Here is a 24,840-nt window from a genome sequence, read left to right as displayed (position 1 = left end):
CTTATTGTGTAAGTAAAGGGCAGCAGAATTGTAATTAGCTTGCCCTGATTGAGGAGGTCACCCTAAACTAAACCTTACTCACCAAGCAGGGGATAGGAATGCCAAATCTCAGTGGAAGATGGGGGTGGGAACAGGTGGTCCTACTTGGTGGTATGTACTCTGCCCAAAAAGTCCTAGACACCATTTGACGACCCCCTTCTAGTGTTTAAAGACAGAGCTAATGAGACTCAATTGAGAGTCATTGTTTCTGTTCAATGATTACTAGAGCTGAATCCCTGAGAAGGTCTAGGGGGTAGGGACAGTGATGAAAGGAAAGACATGCAAGGGCTGTACTGGCAATGAGGTTTCCTGCTACCCAGTGAAATCACTAAAGACCTGTGTTAATTCGTGGAACCTCAGAACATGGCATTGCAGAAGTGGCATTGAGTGTCCAATAGTGACAGCATGCAACCAGCACAGCAAAGAAAAGCAGCAGCAGTACAGGATCAGCAGCAGAGAAAAGCAGTGGATGCACTGGCAAACAGCCAGTTGCAGAGGCACCAAATGGCCACAGAGACATTGCTCCCTCCTTCCTTTCTGAACACCTCAACGAGTTCTGAGTCATCACTAACAAAGGACAGCCAACTGTGAATGGGGTGCAGCAGAGGGAGAGAGCAGTGGTGTGTTTAAAGAGACATTTGTTTTGTCATATTTTCCCACTGCAAGGTGGGAAACAGGCAAAGAACACTGCCCAACACACACAGGGGAGTTGGTTTTTGCTTATGTCTGCATGCTTCTGAATGTTTTTGTGGTGTTGTCCCAAACTAATGCTTGGATCCCTTTCCCTTTTAATAAAAGTTCTCTTTTGTTAATCACAGACTCAGTGTTTGTGAATGGGGAAGTATTGTCTCTTAGAAGTTTCTGGGCTGGTCGTAAGTTTTCCCCAAATTACTGGGTGAGGACTCGAGCTGGTTCTGTTTTGTATTGTTAAGAGGAAATCCTAGATATTGAACCTGGCCCTTGTTGCTTCCGATTCCACCTGACAGAAGCATTACACTACAGATAATTTTTTTTATAGTGAAGAGCCTAGGAAGCATTAACATTCTCAACTGCAAATGTGACTCAAAGTGATAGCTCCAATGCAATCGGTATGACGTCTGAGTTGAGATCTTTATTATAAAACTTTTTTTTAATAGAGACTATGGGTAAAATTTTCAAAAGCATAAGAGTCCCATTTCTAAATGAGAAAGGACCTTTTGTCTTTGAAAAAAGGATTTAAGCTCCTATGTCACTTAGGCACTGAAAAAAAAAATTCTCTAGTTGGTAAATAATGGCATCTTAATGTTTTTGACATCTCTGCTGCAGTTACATCCCTAGGCTGAGATAATGGCCAGTCCCCCTCCATAGTGCTTGCATAGGGGTTCCTAGCCACTGAAGCTTCAGAAACTCCAGTGGCTTTTCCCCTGGCTTGCCCTCAGCATCACTCCATGCCAGCCTATTCAAAGCTGGTGCAGAGATCCCTACAACAGTACATAGGTGATGTGAGGCCCCTATACAACAACTCTGCTGCTATCCTGTTCCGGCACTAAATCAGCCTTTTTGTTTGAAATAGCAATAAGCATTTTATAAAAGTCCACATGATCAGATGCATGTGGGGGACCTTTTCCTTGGCTCTCCAAAGCACCTAAGGCCTTAGTACTGAAGACAACATGACCTATAGTCAAGATTTTCAAAAGTGATGAGTGACTTTGAATGCACAGTTTGAGAACCTTGAAAGGGCCTGCTCACTAGTCACTTTTGAAAATCTTGGCCCCATATTTATGACACTCGTAAAGGCCCCATATGCATATTAAATAAGACAGCTACAGAATAAGACTGCCCTGTCTAAATGAGATACTGATGTTCAACTATAGTAATAGTCTGAGTCCCCTGACACATGGTCCTCCGACAAAAGTATCCAATAGCATGATCCTAATCTAAATGATTTTATCAGCAAAATAACTCCTCCTGGGAAAAACTCATCTCTGTTAATGATATGATGCAGATTAACGAAGTTGTTCAACATCCAGAACAGATCTGCTCATTAGAACTTTGCAGATGCTATAATGGAGGCAATGAAACTCTTCTTCACCTCTTGCAAAGCTACTGTATAGGTTTATTTAAAATTGTTTGTCACAGTCAAATTCAGCACAAGACTTGTAACGTGTTCTCTACTTGTCTTCGTTCTACCTTTATACTAGGCCATCAGTATACTGTAGTGATGTGAGGATTCACCTCTGAAAGGGGAAGCTTAGTGGACATTGCACTGATAATCAAGTTTGAAAGAGGATTCTAATGTCATCTCAGGTCATTGCTAAAAAAGGCATATTGGGTGAACAGTACTATTTCCCAGAGTCATCAGAAAACAAGGTTCCATTTGCCTCCATGACATATGAATAAAACAGGTCCTTTTCCACAGTAAAAGAGGTATGCCCCAACCTCAAATTGGACAAGGTAATGGTTGAGCTTGATGAGGGTGTACATCTTTGCCCACCAACCTCTAATTTTGAGATAATCTGTTTTTTCTTTTTGGAGGTCTTGTGAGGCTTTGCAGTCTTTTTGGGTTCAAATCTGTACAAGGAAGCTTTGTTGCCAAGAGTTTGTTCCCTTTCAATCAAGGTTTACTCCGTAGCTCTACCATTTGACTATGTGAGAGAGAATTTCCCCCCTAGAACGGTGTAAGACAGCCAAGTGAACATCCTTGCATTTTTCTTTGTCATTGTAGACTTGATGTAGCAGCCTGACTTCAGGCATTTGAAATGGTTGAGTTCCCCCTTGCAAGGGATGACCGACATACCTATCTGTTTCTCCCGTTGTTCTGTGCCCACTGACAGCTCAACCGTTTTGTGTGTGTTGGCGTTGGAATGATGATCTATCATTTTTTAAAATTTAGAATCAGTGAGGTTTGTATTTTCGTCTTTAAATCTAAGCCATACAGACTTCAACATAAAGATTTTTTTTTTCTTTCCCCACTCATTGGTAAGAGGAACTGAACTCACCTGTCTAGTTGGAAAGAGTACAGTACTTGGAGTAACCAAATTAATCTGAAGCTAAGATTCAACAACGTAAATCTACCAATTATTAATTAGCTGTATTTAATTATTTAACTGGCATCATGTATTATCTTTTAGGATAAGTCTCGCAGCCTCGCTGTACATTCTGTGAAGGCCTTATTGAACATGGATGATGACATCATAGTAGCTCATATGGGTTCACGGCTGACTGCTGCCCACATGTCAGTGTTGTCAAATCAGAGCACATCCAAAGTTTTTGTATGTGGCGTAAAATCGCAGGCAAAGGAAGTTGAACTGAAGGAGCTGTTCACACGCATGGAATGTGGAAGTATGTGTTAAGCATTTATTTAATAATACAGTTATTTCCAGAGCCCAGGTAATTCTGCCACATTTTAAAGCTTACTCTTCAGTTGAGCAAAAATGTTTTAAAAATGTTTCTGGTACAATATATATTTAGAAAAAATCCTTCAGGTATTTAAAAATGTCTGTCAGTATTCTCATTCATGCACCATCAGGGCAGGGTTAGATACATATTTGTATCGTTTTTTTGTTTGTTTTTAAGGAATTAAGTCAATTAGAGGTTCCCATGCTCTGTCATAATCCCATGAAAAATTCTGTTGCTGCAACTGAAATTAAGTGACAAGTCTAGTAAATCCCACTCCCCACCAATTTATCAAATAAGTAGTGAGTCTTTTTTGTGTGGTAGGGGGGAGAGAGAGAGACTTGTACAGAAAATTCCCAGTTTGTACCCTGAAAGCCTCATTTCACAGGATCCTTTTTGAGGGATAAGAGGGCTAGGACGTTCCTTTTAGAGTCCAGTAACATTGCCCCTAGATCACTTGAAAACTTTGCTGCAATGTGATGTACTGCCTGTAGTTGGTGTCTTTGCAATCTGCTGCTTCTTCTGAGTTCAGCTGCACCTGATATGCTCTGCTCAGAGAGGCAATCTTAGCTATGTCTCTAAAAACCCCTATTGGGATTTAACCTAAACCCTCCATACAGCTGTCTTGCAAGGCAGAGCCTCCTGCTAGGGTATACCTCTCAACACATGGACTCTGAAAGGAGGGGCAGTGAGGAACAACACACCTTGAAATGAAGGACATCAAATATTTTACAGTTCAATTTTTTTTAAAGTACAAGCATGCATGAGATTCCCAATTCTTAGTCAACTCTTCAGAGATTATACTTGGCCTGTACAGAGAAACACAAAATGCAACTGAAATAATGCTCAAAGCAGGCCACATGAGGAGAGAATTTCCATTCTTTCTTTTGCCTTTTCCCCTTCCCCTTGTCCTGATTGTGTCCTCTGCTCCATTCTCTCTCCCTGCCTGTCTCCCCATCTATATCCTTCTGTCCCTTCTCCTCTTCTCTCCCACTCTCTCTCTGTCTGTTCATCTGTACTCTGTTTCAGGTGATAGTTGGCCCCTCCCTCCTCACACTCCCAGGTGCCATTAGTGCCTCTTTTCTCTCTCTCCTTTGCCTGTTGGCTTGTTTAGCCTAGCAAAGCAAAGGCTGAGAGGGGATATGATTACTCTCTATAAATATACATTGTGGGGGGTGAAGAACTATTTAAGCTAAAGGACAGTGTTGGCACAGGAACAAATGGCTATAAACTGGCCATGAACAGCTTCAGGCTGGAAATTAGAACAGCTTCCCAATAGGAGTTATGGGAGCAAACAACTAAACTAGTTTTGAGAGAGAGCTGGACGAATTATGAGTGCGATTATATGATGGGGTTCTTTGTGGGTCTTGTTTGGTGTTCCTAAATCTCACACTTCAGGGCTTTCAGCTGCTTACCTCAAGGAATCAGGAAGGGACATTAACCCCCCGCCCACTCCCAATGTATGCTGTGTAGGTGTTTTTTTGTTTCCTTCCTTCCTCTGAAACATTAGAGATGGCAACAGCTAGAGATGGGACACTGGATGAGGAGGGCTGGTGCCCTGAGATGGTACCAGGCATTCTCTCTCTCAGTTGCTTGGCTGGCTGGTTCTTGCTAACGTGCTCAAGATCTCACTGATAGCCATATATGGGGTTAGGATGGAATTTTCCCCCATGTCATATTGGTGGTGACCTTAGGGTGTTTTCCCCTTCCTCTGCATCCTGGGTTGCTTGCCAGGATCATCTGGGTATACCTCACTTAATCAAGTCCCTGCCATTGCAGGGGCCTCGGGCATTGGTGTCTCTCAGTCAGTCCTATTCTCTGCCTAAAGTTAAACATAATACTTTAGTCTCCTGAAACCTGTAAATCCTTGGTCTAATTTGAGTTGCTGGGTTCAGTGTGTGAGTGCTGGGTAGTATTTGTGGCCTGTAGTAGGAAGGCAGTCAGACTAGATAAGCTGGTGGTTCATTGTGGCCTTAAATTATATGACACTGTTCCCTACAGGGCGCCCATCCAGGCCCTTGTAGAGATAATAGAATATGAGAAATCTAGTTTGCATTTTAATTATAAGCATTCATATTTTAATGGTAGACACAAACTGTTTTAGGTAAAATTAGCATAATGCCAATGTGATTTTTGCTTTATTAGATTAAAATTTTACTGGATTGCTTTCATATTAAGCTCTCAGTGTTTCATTGTTTCTCAGACATTGAGCTACTACATGAGGATTTTACTGATATTGAACCAACAGATCAAAGACTGCAAAAGGCTAAAGTTATTCTGCTGCTACCTCGGTGCTCGGGATTGGGTGTTAGTAATCCAATAGAATTTATTCTAAATGAACATGAAGGTAATTTTGATACCACAGTATAATTAACCAATTGTGTTTTCATTTTCTTTAAGTTTAACTTGTTAGTATGGCAGGGACAATTTTGTTGTTGTTTGTGCAATGCCTAAGACAAGTGTCCTATTTCTTCACTGGAGGCTACAGGTGCTACAATGATACGAATAATAGTATTATTCAAATTCTCTTTTTAATTTCAGCTAACAAAAATATAGATCCTATGAATAATACTTTGAATACTCCTACATGTATAATTGCAAAATACCATATAAATACAATGGGACAGTTACACAATTAAAATTGCAAAGACAGATGAATGCTGATTACTGTAAGTGGTAGAGGGTCAAATCTGAAAATTAGGAATTGTGAAATTTTTGAATAGTGGAATTTCAGACTATCTTAATTTTGGATCATTAGAGTGCAAGATTAGTCATGAATTGCAAAGAGTCAGTTTCCAACAGCTGTGTTATCTTAGCTGCGCTTCATACTGACGAAATAAATATCTCTAAAATGTCTCCTGGTATATTTAGTACTTTGATAAATTAGGTAGAACAGCTACTCTATAGAGGTATGTTGTTTTCCTAAGCCATATATTTAAGATGTTTTTATGTTGGGTCAAAGTTTATCCCTAATTATAGAAATATAATTACTTTTAATATCCTGATTTTGTTTCAGTATTAATCTTGTTGTTTTACAATAATATATACACAGCATGTGATCAGCAGTTTTCACTTCGGGGTCAATAATATACTCATTCCCCTAATTTCCTTAATAATAGGGATATGAATCTTTTACTGTGGTCGCAATTGTCACAGAACTGTGAATTTTGACATTTATATGGACCCAGTTTGCTAGTTTGCTTTGATCTAGTCCTCTTTGAAAGGGGACTAGATCAAAGCAAACTGTTGATGCAGGGCAGCAAGGTCCACATGAACAGTTCATTAGTTGGCTTTGATAAGCAGCCTCCTCCTCCTCCTCCCCATCACCCCTACACTCCTGTCTGCATTTTGCCCTTGCCCCTGCCTCCCTGCCCCTCCCCCAGACTTCTGCACCCACCCAACCACCCCTAGCTCCACTTCTGCATCTAAAACCCCATCTGCCTCCCCTAGCCTTGTGTTTCCAACTTCCATTCTAACTCCCCCCACCCCCACAGACCTCCCTCTCCCCAGTGCGGAGCTCCTAGAAGGGGCAGGGCTGTCTTCCTCCCCCGCCCCGATCCCCTATGGTGGCAGCTCCCATTCTCTGCCCTGTTTCCTTAGCTCCCCTGATTCCTTACACTCTCTCCTGGTACTGGGACCTGCTGCCCAGGCTTAGCACTTCACTGGCACATCCTAGGCTCTGACCTCCCACTGTAGAGAAGGGCCTTCAGCCAATCAGAAAGTGAAGGGCAGTGCCCAGTTGCTTGGCAGAAATTAGTTGAAGTCTGTTGTGTCCCATCCTGACCATTCCTTCTCCAGCAATAGGCTGGGGAGAGAGAAGGGAGAGGCAGACTGGGGAAGCTGGTGAAAGAGAAGGGTTGAGGATCAGGCAAGTTGGGGGCAGAAGGGACTGGGAAGTAGAGGACCCAGGAACCTGCAAGGGGGAAAGAAGGTAGAGAACGAGAGCTGTCACTGCAGGGAACCTGGGGGATAAAGGGGGCAGAGACTCAGTCCTGCCTTTTCTAGGAGCTCTGCACTGGGAAGAGGGGTCTGTGTGGTGGAGGGGAGTCAGAATGGAAGGGCAGCCCCGTCCCCTCAATCCCCCATATAATTTGAGCACTGATTAACAGGTTGTTTGCTTTGATCTAATCTTGTTTCAAAGGAGACTAGATCAAAACAAATTAATGAAGGGTGAATATGCAGCAGCAGTGTCCACAAGGTTGCCATCCACTAAAGATAGGACAAGAAGTAATGGGCTTAATCTACAGCAAGGGAGATTTAGGTTAGATATTAGGAAAACCTTTCTAACTATAAGGTAGTTAAGCTCTGGAATAGGCTTTCAAGAGAGATTGTGGGGTCCCCATCATTGGAAGTTTTTAAAAACAAGTTGGACAAACATCTGTCAGAGATGGTCTAGGTTTACTTGGTCCTGCCACAGCTCAGTGGGCTGGACTAGATGACTTCTCAAGGTCCCTTCCAGCCCTTCATTTCTATGATTCTATGACCATAGCAGGAAATTACCAATTTTTTACTGTGACTGTGCTTTGACAAAATCTTATCCCTGTTTATTCAGGACATGGACATGAAAAAGAAACTTATTTTCTTAAGAGTCCAACTGATATTGCACTTATGACATCAAGTGGAAAATTCATCTTTGTTTATTATATCAAAATTGGCTAGCTTAAAAACAATTGTTAAAAGGAGATCAGCAGAAGGGCTGAATGAATAATTGATTTTTTGGTTCAAGGGCCAAACCAAAACACACTGAAACTGATTTCCCCCCCTCACTGAAACTCAAAACGTAAACTTTGTTTAGGTTGAACGTTTGGAATGTCATTTCATAACAACATTTTCTAAATGAAATGTCAAAACGTTTAATTCAAAAATGTCGAAACAAACTGTTCTGATACTTTCGAAAAATTTTTTGGTAGAAACTGGTTGCCGAATTTGACTTGAATTTGCAAATAGTTTGTGTCCTGAAGAATGCATTTGTTGGCAAATTTACTATTCACTGAAAAACTTTTTTCCTAGTACAAACTAGCAGAAGGGGGAAAAAAAAATCTTAAATGAAACAGGAAACTCTTAATTACATGCCCATCCTAATTTAAAAAAAAAAAAAGCAATGAGAAATATAGGAAAACCTAACTGAACAATACTGTGTTTAAACAGAATCTGGGTTCTTTGAAGTACTTCATATTACTCATCAGATGGAATCAGCTAATATTTAAATCTGGACCTTATTCTGACAGATCACATGAAGTACCTAACTTTTAACATTTAGATTGTGACAAAAATAAAGGCTAGAAAACTTAATATAATGTGTGAAGTGCTGCTGACAGATGAAGTTGTTGGCATTTTTCAAACTCTTTTCTAATCTGCACTTCGCAGCCAGCGAGGTCCTTTCTCCTCCTGTTCTTCCTTCCAGTGGGAGAGTTCTTCATATTCCTCATTCAGTGGGGAATTACTAGCTTGGTGAATTACTAATACTTTTTGAAAGGGGACAGGGAACTAAGGAGTCAAAATTAATGCCGTTTGAAATTAAATATCTCCTAGCAGAAGTGAGGGTTAAAACTTGCTTATGGGATGAGGAGGAATAGAAAAGAAGCCTAGAGGGGATGTAGACACATTTCAGTATAATAGAGTGCTTTCTGTTTCTGTTAGCTCAATAATAACCATTTTGTGGGATATGAAACCTTCAACCTTGAATTTACTTAGCTGAGGTTATTACCTCAGACAGGGAGCACTTTGAGATTTAAATATATCCTAATTTTTGTCTGTGGGTTTGGATTTTTTTCAGTTTATTTTCAGTTTTTTACTTTTCACAATGTGTATGTCACAATATGTCACTACATTTGTGACAAAACAAAATGTGGTGATATTTAACTGTGACTAAAGAATTTCATTATTTTTTCAGACTTTTTGGTTCAGGGCCAATCTTTGTGGCTCAAGGTTCCTCTTCAGTGGGAGTTAAGGGTGTGCTCAGTGTTTTGCAGGACTCAATGTATAATGAGAGAGACATTTAACCAGAGAAGCCAAACAAATGAAAAGATTTTTTGCTTAGTTCTGATTTGCATTTGAAAATTCAAGATGTCCAAGAAGGAAACAAGCATTGTGGTAATGCTCTTGATGATACTACAGGATTCGGAGACCAGTTAGAAATCTCTAAGAATAGTTTCAAGTTAATTAAATAGAATAATGCTCAACTTCATAAACCTAATTGAGCGTTCACTGTATGTTGTCTATTTCACAAAAGAAATATGTCACAAATAAAACACTTGTTTCAAGATTTAAGATATTGTCAAGCATTTCATTTTCAGTTGACCATATCCCCTTATGGACTAAATGTTTAAGTGATTTAAGTGGATTTACTGTACAAAATCTTCTTTAAATACTGAGAAATAACATAGTAACATTTTAAATATAAACTGAATAACTAGGAGGGAAAAAGTAATCATATAGGCACCCTTGCACTTTGCAGTTCATGTGATCTGTTTTCACTATGTCAACAGTAATCATGTCTGTTAATAGAGAATTTTCAGTGAAAACAAATGGATTTTAAAATATGAACATGAGTTTTAAATGTAAAAATGAATTTGACTGTTTTAATAACTTTACATTCAGACGCAGGATTGCTGAGAGACCTTTCTCAAGGATCTGTAGCTGAAAATAAACTCCATATTCTTGCTGAGAGGCAGCTTCAGGAGTTAATGCACGCAATGCGATGTAAGTCTGTTTTCTCTCAAGTTTGCGAAAACATGACCATAATTTGATGCAGTGTATAAAAAAAATAGGCATTTCTTACTTTAAATCTTCAACAGTAAATGTGTACCATGTCCTCAAAGTAATGTCCACCTCATATAGTCTACTGTGAATAAATTTATTACCTCAGTTTCCTTCTCTCAACATTTATATAAGTGGTACTAAGTCCTTCCTCCTTACCTGTTTCATGCGCCGAAGTTAGAGAAGAACGTAAAAGCCGGTAAAGCAGCCAGTAAGGTTAGGATCCTTTTCCTGTTACCAGCTGCAGTAGTAAAGTGATATATAATTATAGGATAAAATTTTCAAAGGCACTTAATTCCCTGTGACTTTCAGTGGGACTTAAATGCTTTTGAAAAGTTACTTGCAATAACTAAAGTAGTAAATAAAAATGATGAAGCCCCAGATCTTGAGAAGTATTTAAGCATCTAACTCCCATTGAAATCAGTGTGACTTAGGTGCCTCAAATGCCTTTGAGGATCTGGGACAAAGAATCAAGAGGAACTAAAAAAGGCTCAGAAGTTGGTAAACAGAAGCATATGTTGTATGTAGCAGTTTACTGCTTCCCCACAGTAGTGTGGCAATCCTGTAGACAGTAGACATGGAAATAACTTTTAAGTACAATGAGACTAGTCATGTGAGGAAAGTTACACACACATAGAAGTGTTTGCAGGATCAGGCTATTACTGCATGCACAGAGTAATGAGGGCACTGTAGACCTGAAGGATATGGAAATATTCAAACTAAGGAAAAATATCCAAAACATTATTTAGTTGGAGGAAAAGTCTCGTGAAGCAGAAGAGCCCTAGGGATGAACTTCAGGGCAGGGACCATTTTTTTGTTCTTCATTCATACAGTGCGTAGCACAATGGGGCCGTGCCCATGACTAGGGCCTATGCTACAGGGACTATAGCTGCAGGGCCGTGACTATGCCAGCATAACCCTATAGCGTTAGATGCAGCCTATGGGGATGGAAGGAGTTTTTCTGTTGCTGTAGGAACACCATCTCCCCATGTGATGGTAGCTAAGTTGATGGAATTATTCTTCCATTGATCTAACTGTGTTTACACCGGGGTTAGGTCAACATAGCAATGGTGCTCTGGAGTGTAGCTTTTTTCACACCCTTGAGCACTGTATCTATGTCTGCCTAAACTGTAAATGTAGCCTGGGCATAGGGCTGATAGGTGCCATGGTAGTACAAATAATAAACCGTAATAATTAATCACACATTAAAAATGCATTTGAAGTGTGATACAGCAGCCATGGTTTTTGTGGTATAAGTGCCGAGACATTGCATGTCTGTCTCTGTTTGTTGCTCTGGTGTAACAGCACCTGGAAGAGACTTCAATTCATGGGATCTATAATGCCCAGAAACATGAATTGGAGGTTCAGAGAAGAAAAACAAAGAGTGTGGAGAGACAGATTCACGTGGAACAACTTAGAAGGACTAAATGTGTACAGTTTGGCCAATGTGGTGGCTAAGGAAGAACTAGGGCCCAAATCCTGCTACCTGCTCCAGCTGCTTTGTGCCAATCTGGCAGCAGAAAGGTGACCGTTGACAAAGATTCCCCTAGACAGCCAGGGATTTCTTAAAGTGGCATAGGGTCATTCTAGCACTACCTGCACTTCCATCCCCTCCTGTCCCTGTGGCAGGAGGCATGAACAGGGGATCCCTATGTTCTGATGTTCCCCAGACTAGCCTTTAGGGGCTGATGATAGCAAGCCCATAGTATAACAGCTTTGAGGCTACCGTCATTATGTTGGGAACTTGCCTGGAGGCTTAGTCATGGCCCCAGGATTGGGAAGTGGATTACAGTAGAACCTCAGAGTTACAATCACCAGAGTTACCAACTGTCTGGTCAACCACACACCTCATTCGGAACCAATCAGACAGCAGAGCCGCCCTCCCCCCCAAGCAAATTCTTTACAGTACAGTGCTGTGTTAAATGTAAACTACTAAAAAAAGAGAGAGTTTTTAAAAATAATTGACAAATAAGGAAACTGTTTCTGTGCTTGTTTTATTTAAATTAAGATGGTTAAAAGTAGCATTTTTCTTCTGCATAGTAAAGTTTCAAAGCTGTAATAAGTGAATGTTCAGTTGTAAATTTTTGAAGGAGCAACCATAATGTTTTGTTCAGAGTTACAAACATTTCAGAGCTATGAGCAACCTCCATTCCCAAAGTGTTCGTAACTCCGAGGTTCTACTGTAATTCCCACTTTGATCTATCCCATTTTCCCCTCACCCCTCTGTTCTTAGTAGCATGAGCACAGCTCACACACAGGCCTGGATTTGTGCCTAAGTCTGCAAATATTTAAAATACATTTAAATAAAAAAGCACTGGAGAGAAATTATTTAGGTTGGCACACGTGGGTATTACTATATGTAAAAGGATGACATTTGAAAAGGAAAAATGTAATCTCAATAACAATAAAAACTTCCTGGAAATGCAATGTATTAGAATGTGGTATAGCTCTGTTGCTTTGAAAATTTAAAATACATTGGACAGATTACTAGAAATATACTAACTCGCCTTGTGGGGGGAGAGATGGAAAGGATGATTTAATATCTTCTATGATCTGATCATTCACTGAATATTTCTGCATATTCACTATTCATTTGATAACTTTCCAATGATTTTCATAACAATTGAAACAGAAGTATGTTTTAAAAAATCGTATATTTTTGAATTTTAAATTGCTTTCCTTATTCCAAAAATGGTAAACTAGAAAAATGTTTTGTTGCATGTTTATAGTTAATAAAGTGCAAGCCATTGTCTACTGCACTTGTTCAGTTTATCCAGAAGAAAATGACGCAATATTGAACAAAGCACTGGAATCTGGAGTGGAAGGAAGTAAAGCACAGCCTTATAGGTAAGGAATAAATAGTCCTGTCTGAGGAATACTAAAAAACATAGAAAGGCATTAGCTACATTTTTCCATTTTTAACTTTGCTCAGTTGTGTTGGTTGAGTATTTACCATAGATGTCTATTGTATGGACCTATGAAGATTATTTTTTAAATCTAAATGATGAGTAATTTAAGTAAAGTTGGCTTCTGCTGTCTTTTTTTCTCTCCCAAATCATAAATAATATAACTATCTGTTCTCTATAAGTAAGTATTTCAATTTATGTGGCAGTCACGTTTAATGAACTTGCTTCTTAGCTAGGAAGCCAAGTTGATTTTATCTTCCAAGATGTCCATTTCAAAATATAGGACCCAGTTGTCTGGTCTGCTTCCATGAGGCTCGGAAGCAACCAGGCTTCTGAGGTGTCCTGAGATCCCCAAAGCTCATAAGACTCCTGTAGGCTTAGAGCGCTGATTTCCTTTTCCTGTCTCAAGGACATAGTGAGACACTCCGACTCCTGCTCCCTGATAGGATGAGTCAAAGGAAAACAGTCTAAATTCTATCCTCTCCATAGGTGAGATTTGAACACATTAAATTAGTTAAATTAGTTAAAATGTAGTAGTTGTGAATTAAACCATTTTTTGATTGTGTGTGTTGTAAATCAGCTTCAGAGCATGGTTTCAAACGTACCCTTACTTTTACTCTAGCAAATCTATTACAATCCTTACTAAACATTCTAATATTGTATTCTACCTTATTCTATATAGTGTCCAATGAAAAGGGGTAGATCTGCTGACAAGAGTTGTCCTTAGTTTAATCCCAAAGTTGTGTGTTGTATGTATGGGTTGTCTAATACCAGTTTAGAGATGAGACCAGGAAAAGTGTCAAATACTGTATGTGATTTAGTAGATTTGTCTTTTTAGTAATCCAAAAAGTTGGCAAAAAATTGTACAATTTGTTATTCACACTTAGACCAAATGTTGGCCATATTTTAGCTAGAATTTTTACCCCTCAGAATCATGCTTCTATCCTAAACCATGACCTCTCAATTTCCCTTGCATCATGGCAATGTTTAATATTTTTCTGCCACCTGCCCTTCCTTTTGGTAATGTGGAAGTGCAAAGTGCGTTGCTCCCAGATTGCTGATCTGATTGCACAGTGACTCTCTGATCAGCATTCTGGCAGAGTGGGGAGTAGAGTATTACTGGAATGGAAATGATGTGGTACTGGACTGGTGGTATAGGAGTACTGTACTGTTTTCTCACTACCAACAGGAGCAGGGAGAAAACTAGGCTAAACTGAATCAGGTTTGAGACCAGGGAACTTAGGCATAGACTTGTCAGAGAGTAACTAGAAGATCAAACAGCAAAGAAAAAATAGCTTAACACCACAATTATTTTTTAAAAATGAGAGTTGCTATCAGTGTGTAAAGTCATCCAAGTTACACAGGTTCAAACCCTACCGTCTTTGGAAAAAATGCCCAGTTTCCAGATATGCATGCAGACTCTTAAAATAGATTTTTTCTTGCTATCTCAACACTAATGTGGGCTTTAGATATTGCTGCAGGCAGTGCTCAGAAGTTTCACTAACATTGTTTATTTCACATGTAGTATTCTACTTTGTTTACATACACCGAAAGCATACAAAAGGATTGCAAAGCCCTTGACAAACCAAAACACTTTTGGCACCACTCTAGTTCACTGCATTGGAATTGAGAGTAGGAATAATCATATGCATACCCTGCTGCACAGAAGTGTGGAAGGAGAAATTTTGGCCAAGGATGTTGGGGCAAGTTTCCACTTATAAGTGTCATGGTATCTTCATGGTATCTTTAATGTCCATACATAGGTGAGAGGACCTGTGTTTTAAAGTCTTGTCTGAGACTCTCCATAGAAAAATGTCATGAAACTCTAAGGATGATGCCAGGCTTAGTCAGCTCTCCTGGATTTTGGAGCTGTTTTTCGAAGGAGTCTAGGTATTTCAAATGGAGGTTTAGAACACAAACTATCCTTTCCAGCTACCATAATGGTTAAAAAGATTTCTGTACCCACTTGTGAGTTGAAGGGGTAAATCACAATACAGAAATGTAAATAATTACAGTAATTATTTTTATTTTGTATATAAATGCAAATAACAAAACTTGCCCTAGGAGAAAAGGCAGGGGATGCTACTTTGCCAGAGGCGAATGAAAATGATGCCATATTTCTGCCCTTGATTATCTAGGCACTCTCCAAGAGCCTCTTGACAGCGGCCATACATATAGTATTAGAAAACGTGTTAAGTAGCAAAATGTACAGTAGTACTTAGGATTCAGTTTAGACAGGGCCGATAGTGATTGAAATTGTTAGCTAATCATGGCCAACCCTAGCGTAGATGACTTTAACATAGCCATCCTTGTCTGAGTATTTTACAACATATTAATTAAGACATGTTAGAACATAATACATCTTCCCATTGTAAAAATGTCCCTGGTGAAAGGGAGCCCTTATACAACTATTCTACATTAGTGCCATAGGTTCAATGTCAAAAACCAATGGACCAAAAACCAACATGGGCCTCAAGACTTTAGATTGTTTTTGTTCTTTTGGGATTTGAAGGGCTATGAAGTCCTGCCACTTCTTGTCTCCAAAGTGGGAAAAAGAGGGACTTTGAAACCCAGCAGTCTTTAGAATCACCTTGGACACTTACAGCCATAGCAGTGTTCATTGCTATAAAGCAGTATTGTGGCAAATCCTCAAAAGGAGACCTAAGTGTCAGAAAAAACAAACTCACTCTGATAATTTTTTCCCTAAAATATTATGGAACCCATTACACCAGCCAAAAGAAAAGTGTTTTACACAAGTTTAAGGTGCTTCCTAATCCTAAGAAAGCAAGGGCAGATAAAACTCACCTTGGATATCACACACCTAAACTACTTTATAACTAAGAAAAATTCAAAATAATGACTCTGGAAACACTGCTTCCTTTATTGGAAGAAGGAAAATATTATATCCTGAGGACCTTATAGGTAACTATATTTTGCATGTTTTAATGCATAGTTATGAACTCCTAGTAATTTGCATGAGCAAAGTAATAATGGCATAGCTTAAATAAAATATATACTGTGATTGTTTTCATAAATTGGAAAAGTTTTCAAACCCAAATGTATTAAAATGTTTTATTCATGACCATTTTCTTGAGCTGTTTTCCTTGAGAAATAGTGACTCTAATAATTTTTTTTTTTTTTTTAATACACACTTTCAAAGAGTGCAGAATTCATCAAGAAATTCTGCTGAAGAACTGCCAACTCCTATGATCAGATGGGGGAGAACTTGCAGCTGGAGGGGAACAGGCTATAATTTAACAGTCCAATATCTGTGCTGTTGCTAAATCTACTCTGATCTTGTCTATGCTGAGGAGCAAAATACTCTCTCCTTTTGGAAAATTTGCACAGAGAACAAAAGTGAAAGGAACAGTTGCAAAGATTTCTGGTTAGGGAAGATCACTGATCTAGAGATGGTGACTTTATTCAGTATTTGATTTTCTCTTAAACAAAAGATTCAAGGGTTCAGGAAACCACTAGTTCAGAAACTGCCATAGGTTTGATTCTCTGGTCTGTTATATCTGTCAGTGTCACTCCAGCAAGTAGACTTCAACTTGGCAGATATGGGTGCCTAAGGAGTCCCTCAGTGAGGCTTTCCTTCAGATTGCTCTGTTTTGTGGTGGGACTCTGGGCCAGCATGTGCTCATCTTAGGACTGAATTGTTGGAAAGGTGTTATACCTGTCCCCTCTGTGCTCTTGACCTGCTCTGAGCAGCATGCAGCATCTGAACCCATGTTTCCTTTTAGGGTGTGCATTGTGACCATTTGTTTTCAGATGAAGACTCTTAAGTAGTTGGTGTATTTCCATTTTTGGCTCTTCAGAGACTACCATGCCAAGTTTAGGTTAGCTTCTGCATATGTAGCAAAATTATTCAGTTTCTCTCAGTTAATATGTTATAGGGAGTCCTAATGGTATTACTCTTGTTAGATATACCATGCCCACCTTAAGCATTATTCAAAGGTACATGTATTGGAGAATTGATTCCATATACTCCTTGGTATCAAATCCAGTGCTCTGTACTGAAGTGCTTTTCCTTAGATGATCACCAGTTGGAGAAGCCCATGGCACAGGTAAGGAGGAGGTGGTACAAAGGTGGATTTTGGTCCAGTAGACCAGTCTCATACCACGGTGTAAGTTGGAGCAGTCTAATGGCTGCTCTAATTTACACTGGCTGCCAATGGTCCTGGAATCTGCAAGGAGAAAGTTGACATAGGAGTCAATATACCACTGTCTCTATATTCAATGCAGCTATTTCAAAGCAGTCTAATGAACCTGAGGATCAGGGTCTAGATTTTAAATTTTTTAGTTTTTAAATGTTCTAGCTACACACGCAAGGAACTTTTTATAATATATAATTTGATATTGTTCCATTAACAAAGAAAAATATATTTAATACATTTGAATTAATGTGTCTGTATTTAATACAGATCAACATCTTCACTGTCTTGATATACTCAAAGCACAGTGATTTGTTTAATAATTGGACCTAATTTCAGTGAGTTTATGAAAATGTGATAGAACATTCAAAAGTTTATTTCAGTACAGGTTTGTTGTTGGTAAAGACAATATGAATTATTTAAAATTCTATCAGTAAATTTTTGTTTTAATCATAATTGTATTTTTAAATGAGTAACAGGGTGTCTAAAATGTAATGCATGTCAGTAAGAAAAGTTTGTCTGTGTGCTGTACTCAGCTGATTTTTTGTTTCCCTATTTATTTACATTTTAAAATTACAAGTCTTGTTTGTAATATTTACAGACTTAGTCCTTCTCTGTGGTGCAACTCAGAAATAGAGGGCCCTTCTGATATTTTTTTCAAAATGGAACCTTCAGAGATTTCCAATTGCTGTTTTTTAGCTGTTCTAGCAAGACAGGTAAGCCATAAAAAGTATGCATTGGGAAAAGTACTTGTTTAAGACGTATACATGATTTTCTCTTTATTTTGTTTTTTAAATATAATTTAAAAATGAACACACAGACGGGAACATTCATAAATTACCTGACTTCACCATAATCATACAGACAGGACAGTGGACTTGTCTCTGAGCATTGGTTACACTCTGCTAGGCAAAAAATTGCTTGTTTCTTCGATCAGTGCAACAATTTTTCTAGACGCAAGTGCAGCTGAAAGATCCAGCTTCTGAAATTGCATTATGCTGAGGTATAGAAGGGATGTTCTGGAAAGCTCACAAGTTTTCTATTCAGTGTTTATGTATCAAAGAGGTGGGTCTGTGTGACAAATGAAATCTATTGTACTGCTTGATCCAGTTTTTAACTCTGTCACATTTTAGGGAGGATTGGGTTGTATGCAGTTATGGTCTTCTTTCCCTATGACCTTACTCCCCTGTTACCATGTTATGTTTAACATGCTGATTGAAACTGGTGTTAAGCAGAGAGGCTGTTAAGGCAATCATCCTGTTCTGCCTGTATACATCAAGCCCAGCAGGGATCACAGCACTGCTATATGTATGTTGTTCACTAGTATTGAAGCAGATGAATCTTCTCCCACTACGTGACCATGGAGTGAAAAGTAAAAAGTTTCCAGTGAGGATTGAATCCCCAAGATAGTTGAACAGTTTTTAAGAAAGTATTTATTGTAATTTGTTTTACATGGATATGTTTTGATGCTTCAAGTAGAATCTTTTGAATGGTGTCTACAGTCCAAAATATATTTTACTACTCATTTACACACAGTCACTGTCTCCAACTCTAGATTTCTTTGCCAAGAAAATGAATGAGCTTGCTTTGATGAACTGTACAAAAGAAGTCTGTTTTTATCCTTCTGAATATTTTTTCATTTGAAATTTAAAAATCTTATTTTTTTTCTAATTGAATATTTTTGTATCTAGAAATATGCCTTTGTTTCAAATGACATATTTGAGGTAAAGGCTCTCCTTCCAGAACAAATGCACACTAGTATATAAACTTGATAAAATCCACAATACAGCTTCTACTAGAACAGAACATGCTGTAGATACATTCTATATTGTAATTAAGCTAAAAGTAATTTCCAGCTTACATCCCGCTCCTGCATTGTGACTTGTCCTTGGATAAGATTGGCATAGTAAGCACTACATGCAGTGTTTGCTGTCTCAGGCTTTTAAATTGTTTAAAGAATGGTTGGCCTCATGCTAGTGCTTTGTTTACATCAATGCAGTGCTCAGCTAGGCTGGAAAAATGATGACCACAACTGATACTTTTTAAGGTGGCTTGTAAGTGGGGAAAACTTGTCATTTCTCTTTTCTTGGGGGATAAAATACTCAAGGTTATTAATTGTGGAAGTTAAATATAAGATTGATTTGATCAGTCAGTCCATCTCCCTACGTATTATGACAACACCATGGGTGGTGAGAAGCTTCTCTCTTGGGATGATAGATAAGTCAAAGCGTTCCATTACGGCAAGAGAATTCCAAATGGAAAAACCTGTTAAATCATCTAGTATAACTTCCTGCCAGTGCAGAATCCCCCCCCCCCCCCCCCAAAATACATCATCTAATCAAATTTTAGATTATGCCACAGATGGGGCTCCCACCATTTGTCTGAGGGAGACTGCTGGACACACTAATAGAGTTCACTATGAGATGTTTCAGCCTAAGTATTCTGGTCCTCAGTTTCATTCCCAGCCCTGTTGTGGTTCTAACCTTGTATCTATCTTGACAGTTTAATTTGTATCTTAAAAAAGAATTTAATAGTGGGCAAACTTCCTAGTAATACTTTTTACATTGTATATTTCACCCAAAGTGCTTTGCAAACAATTAATTCGGTGTTCATAAATGGTGATGTATTTTTCTCTTCATACACATAGGCGGAATATAGGCCTAGATTCGCAAAAGGGCATAGGTGCTTAACTGCCACTTTTAGGTGCCAAAATCCCTGCTCAGCTGCCCCTGTATGTACCTAAATTCACTCAACACCTAAATATTTTCAGTAAAAGTTCCTTATCACCCATGTTTCTGCCTCTGCACACGCACCCACCAGAACCATGCCTTGTGTCCAGATCCCTAAGCCCCCTGAGTAGTGCACAAACTGGGCAAGATAGGCATTCCTCTGCTGAAATGGCCTGGGGGCTAAGGTGGGAACAAATGAGTATTTCATTATTTAACCATAGCGTGGAATAGCTTCAACATGAGCCAGAAAGCGAGCAGACAAACAGCCTGGTAGATGGAGCACTCACTTGGGGAGGTGGGAGATCCAATCCCCCTGCTCCACTGATTTCTTTTTAAATTATATGTCCACAATGGAACAGCTGCAGCAGGCGAGAGAGAGAGCCCCACATCAGAATGGCTTATAGCCTGCTCCTTAAGGCACTCACTTGAGAGGTAGCACACCCCAGTTCAAATCCCTTCTCTTGCTTAGGTAGAAGGGGATGAGTTGCAGATCCCAAGTGAGTACCCTAGCCTCTGGGCTAAAAGTTATGAGGGAAGTGGTGGCTTTTCTCCTCTTCTTGCTAAGGAGGAGGCCTGCTCTCAGCTTGGTGTCTCCCATGGGGTTAGCTGAGGCAAGGAGCCACCTAGCCTGCAGGCTTTTGTGACTCATTCTCTCGCCCCCTTCATTGTATTGGGAGGTTAGGCACCAAACTCAAACTTTGGTGAATCCCAGTGATTTTCTTGGCATGTAAAAGTTCCACTTTGTCACCATGCTGAAGTTCCTTTGTGAATCTAGCATGTAGTTCTTAAAAGTGCCTTGATACACAGCAAGTCAGTGTAGAAACTGCAGATAAAACACACAAGCCTGGAATTCCATTCTCCTCCTCTAAACTAGACTATAGACACCCTTGATTCTGCAGTAAAGTCAACATCCTTTAATAACATGCAGCTGTTGCTTTCAAGATGTTTGCATTTTTTTTCTAGAATATACACCGAGTTTGACAACAGCTGGAAGGGATTGAAGGGTACATCTGTACATTTTAAGACTCACAGCAGCAAGTTTCAAGAGCCTGGTCTACAGACTTGAGTTTGTGCCATAGCTGTGCTTAGCACTGTATAGGTGTTTGGGTTTGAAGCAGGGGATAGGGGGGTGGACTTCAGAGCCAAGTCAACCCTGTTGCTTTTAGCGCCATAGCACAAGCTCGAGCCTGTAGACCCAGTGTCAAGGGGCCAGTGAGGGGGGGTCCAGTAGCACCCAGTAGTGGAAGTCTAGGAGGGTGCTTCCTCTGTCAGGAGTAAGCAGCGAGAGCCCAAGGAGCCTCCCTCTCTAGTTGCAAGAGCCCAAGGAGCCGCTCTGGCAGCAGTGGGGCAAGTGTAGGGGAGGGGAAACCAGGCCCATCCTACTCCACCAGGTTCTCACACAGAGCCCTTTGAAACCAGTTACTCTGTTGCAGGATTCAGGTCTCTGTATCCCTGAGCGCATCCGCTGGGTCACTTCCTACCCTTTGCTCTGGCTCTGGCATCTCTCCACTGGTAGCAGCTCGTCATCCCCTTCGGTCCCTGCAGTGTGGTCAAGGTGCTCTGCCTTAGCAGTCTGAAGTCCCGGCAGCTTCCTGGTAGGAGCCAGCATCATATGACTGCTGTCCTCCTTAGCCAGCCCAGACTGAGCTGAGCTGCTTTCTTTTATATGCTCTCTTCACTGGGACCATGCCCAGGAAAGGTGAGAGGGTGTGGCCCCTTGGGCTCAAAGCCGTTTATTAACCCCTGTATTGCCAGTGTGGGATTGATACACCCCATCATACCCCAGGCACTGAGACTCATTGCCCTGTATTTTAAAGTGCAGGTGTATCCTAAGGGATTAAAATAGAGTGCATAACTTGATGGTGTAGTTTAGCTCCACTAACATTTCTTTAATTTCAGAGGGATCCAGCTGAAGTAATGTCTGTACAAGACATTTTGGCTCGTGCTGCAGCAAAGGGACTACTAGAAGGTCTTGATATAGGAAAATCATCAAAGAGAGAAGAGAAGAGGAAGAAAAAATCAAAAGTAACACAGCAAAGAAATGTTCCTAAAGATACTGGGGTACAAACAAACATTATAGAGTTCCTGAACCGAGAAATGATTAATACTAATTCTGAAGTTTCACCAATTAAAGCAATTAGTGGGCCACAAAAAAATGTGAACCAAACAAACAGTTCCATTCAGTTGAAGAAAATGACCAAACCCATCTCAAACTCATCCCTGCCAGGAATGCTGAAGAACACACCCAATCTGTCATCTATGAGTAAGGTGTTTGAGAGACGGACACACATTAAAAAGCCACGGGCAGAAGATAAAATGGTTGTATTGAAACCTGTGGAGATAGTTCTGCCTCCAGTAATGGTGCCATACTTCAATCCACAAGGGAACAAATCTCAAATTTCAGCTCAACATTATTACTATCGCTGGATTGGAGTAAAGAGCTCAGCACCTGATTTATTTATACCTTCTTTATCAAAAAAATTGGTCAAACCAAAAGAAACTTTACCTTCAACTATGGTTAAGCATCCTCGACCCTGGATTTGAAAATAGACTTTTGTAATTGGTTCATAGTTATTTCTTCAGAGTTTGAAATTATATTGCTGTAGTGGTAAGCATTCCTATATAAGTTGATTCACACACTTAGATGCCAGGGTATATCCATGCAGACCACTACTTACCTTTAGGAAACATTTATAATTAATACCCTTTTCTTGGCTATTATGGAAATAGCAGGGCGATGTTTTGCTAAAGAGTCTCTATTATGTAGTTGTTTCAGTCCAGCTATTAAATTCTGAATGTTAAAATGCACGTAAAGTAACAACTACAATAGATAATTCAAATCCCTTGGGGGTGAGCTCAAAATTAGCTAATTGCTAATCAGTAGAACGTGACATGTTGAAACATGCCTTCTGTACATATCTGGGCATACTTAATTTTAAAAGTAATCTTTGCAAGTTTTGTTCAGTGGTCTAAAAGTTCAGATAGCAACAATGAAATTAAATGGTTGTCTGAGCTTACAATTTTCAGCTACCATCTTGTTGAAAAGTGTCATTATTTATGACCATGGCATATGGAAGCAGATTATCAAAATTATAATCCAGCCTGTTTTTTCTAAAAATGGGTATGGATTTTTCACATGCCTACATTGTATGCACTTGCATTGAACATTTTGTGCACAGCTGGTGAGCACACGAATGCCCCAGTTCAGTCAGATGTGCTTTAGGAAGCAACAGAGGAAATTTAAAAACAAAAAAATTGAATAGAAAATTTCATTTTAACACTAGACAGGTATGTTGATGCTAAAATGAATTCTGAATTATCTCTGACATGTCACAGTACTGCCATGGTTTATAAAAATCATAATTGTCAGCCTAATGGGGGCTGGTAAAAGGAAGCTCAAATGCTGCTTTTTATGAAACTGCTTTCTATGAGCGGTAACAATTCAGAAATGGTGAAAGTGCTGCTTATGCTACATCCCGATAGTTCACAAATGTCAAGCAAAATAGGAACACTTAATACCAATATTATATTATTCACTTGAATAATGACAGCAAGTTTTTTGGTTTACATTTACATGATTCTAACAGTTTCTTTGGAAACATTGGTGATTGAGGGGGAAAATGATAAACAGCATTTCTAGTTATATGTAAAGATCAGGTTGCAAGTTAAACTATAAATCATTTTAAATAGTATATATTAACTGTCAGTCATTTCTGTCTAAGTTTAATATGTGGTTACATCTTGCTAAGTATATTGAGATGTCAATCTATTAAAGTATTTAACTGTAGGAACCTAGAATTGTTTATCACATTCTCAGTCGTTCCAGTGGACCAACTTTTTTTTTTTTTTTAAAGCAAGACAAAATAAGGTTTTCTTAACCATAGGACATCTTAACTCTGAAATTTGGGTGGAACTTCAGAACTTCCTTCCTGTTTGAAATGATTAGTGGATATTTGTATTTAGAATTGCTCTTACTACTTAAGATATTTAACCCAACTAGCAACTTGAGAAGTATTATGCAACATATTTTTTAATAGGATTGGTTTTATTAACTTTCTATCCAATTTATAATTTAAATCAGAAGTGCGTACTTCATAAATATTAAAAGTAAGATTCCCCCCCCCCCATTTCACTTGGGTCCATTGTATTGGTACCTTTATTTTATTGGAGAACTAGGACAGTTTAGTAAAGTAGGAGATATTAGTGTGTCTACATTCCATACTCCGTACAGAGACTCTAAAGGAGAGCTAGATAAATGCGCCTACTTTGACAAGGGTTTGATTCAGAAATGGAATAAGCAAAACTGGTTTTTCACCCTCCATGACATAAAATACAAAGAGGGGAACTTATAACCAATAAGCCATGCATTAGATCACTGGCATCCAAGGGGTGGCCCTTGAGGCTCAAATTTGTATTTGATTATGAAATAAATATGCTGCCTGCCATTTAAAAACGAGTATTTGCACTGCTCTGAGGAGGTGGTAGTGGGTACTGCTTCCCTTGCAGCCCTAGTAGCACCTTCAGTATGACCTGAAAGCACTCTTGAGAAGCTTTACCTGCTGCGACGGCTCACTGACAGGCCTACTTCTGCACTGCAGGGAAAAAACAAAGTGGCTGCTCCATTGCCTGTGTGCCAGCTGGGCTGTGCAGGACAGGAACGCATGTAGATCTACTGCAATCTACAGGAGCGCCTAGCAAAGGATGGCTTCCCTCTCCAACCACCCAGAATAGCCCAGACATGGGGGGAAAATGAAATTAAGTACCTGGAACCAGTTATGACTCCCTGATTCTTTGTGCCAACCCTGACACCAGTTAGAGATAATTCATCTAATTAAGATGTTAAGCCTAATGATAACATTTCAAATGTCAATATTAGCT

The 24,840-nt window shown here is 39.4% G+C and overlaps 1 protein-coding gene across 2 annotated transcripts in view; it reads left to right on the top strand.

Moving 5' to 3' along the window:
* NSUN7 (NOP2/Sun RNA methyltransferase family member 7) overlaps positions 1–23,852 on the top strand; it is a 64,350-nt gene extending 40,498 nt beyond the window's left edge. For both annotated transcript variants that reach the window (XM_074951519.1, XM_074951518.1), the window contains 6 exons: positions 3,150–3,360; positions 5,618–5,761; positions 10,015–10,116; positions 12,903–13,020; positions 17,835–17,949; positions 21,862–23,852. In XM_074951519.1, coding sequence (XP_074807620.1) covers positions 3,150–3,360; positions 5,618–5,761; positions 10,015–10,116; positions 12,903–13,020; positions 17,835–17,949; positions 21,862–22,506 — 1,335 coding nt within the window. In that variant the 3' untranslated portion in view covers positions 22,507–23,852. The remainder of the gene's footprint in view (positions 1–3,149; positions 3,361–5,617; positions 5,762–10,014; positions 10,117–12,902; positions 13,021–17,834; positions 17,950–21,861) is intronic.
* The last annotated feature ends 988 nt before the right edge of the window (positions 23,853–24,840 follow it).

This window comes from Natator depressus, chromosome 4 (genome assembly GCF_965152275.1).
Source record: "Natator depressus isolate rNatDep1 chromosome 4, rNatDep2.hap1, whole genome shotgun sequence".
NCBI lineage: Eukaryota > Metazoa > Chordata > Testudines > Cheloniidae > Natator > Natator depressus.
Note: the sequence above shows the minus strand (reverse complement) of the source record. Positions and strands in the feature narration are given on the sequence as shown.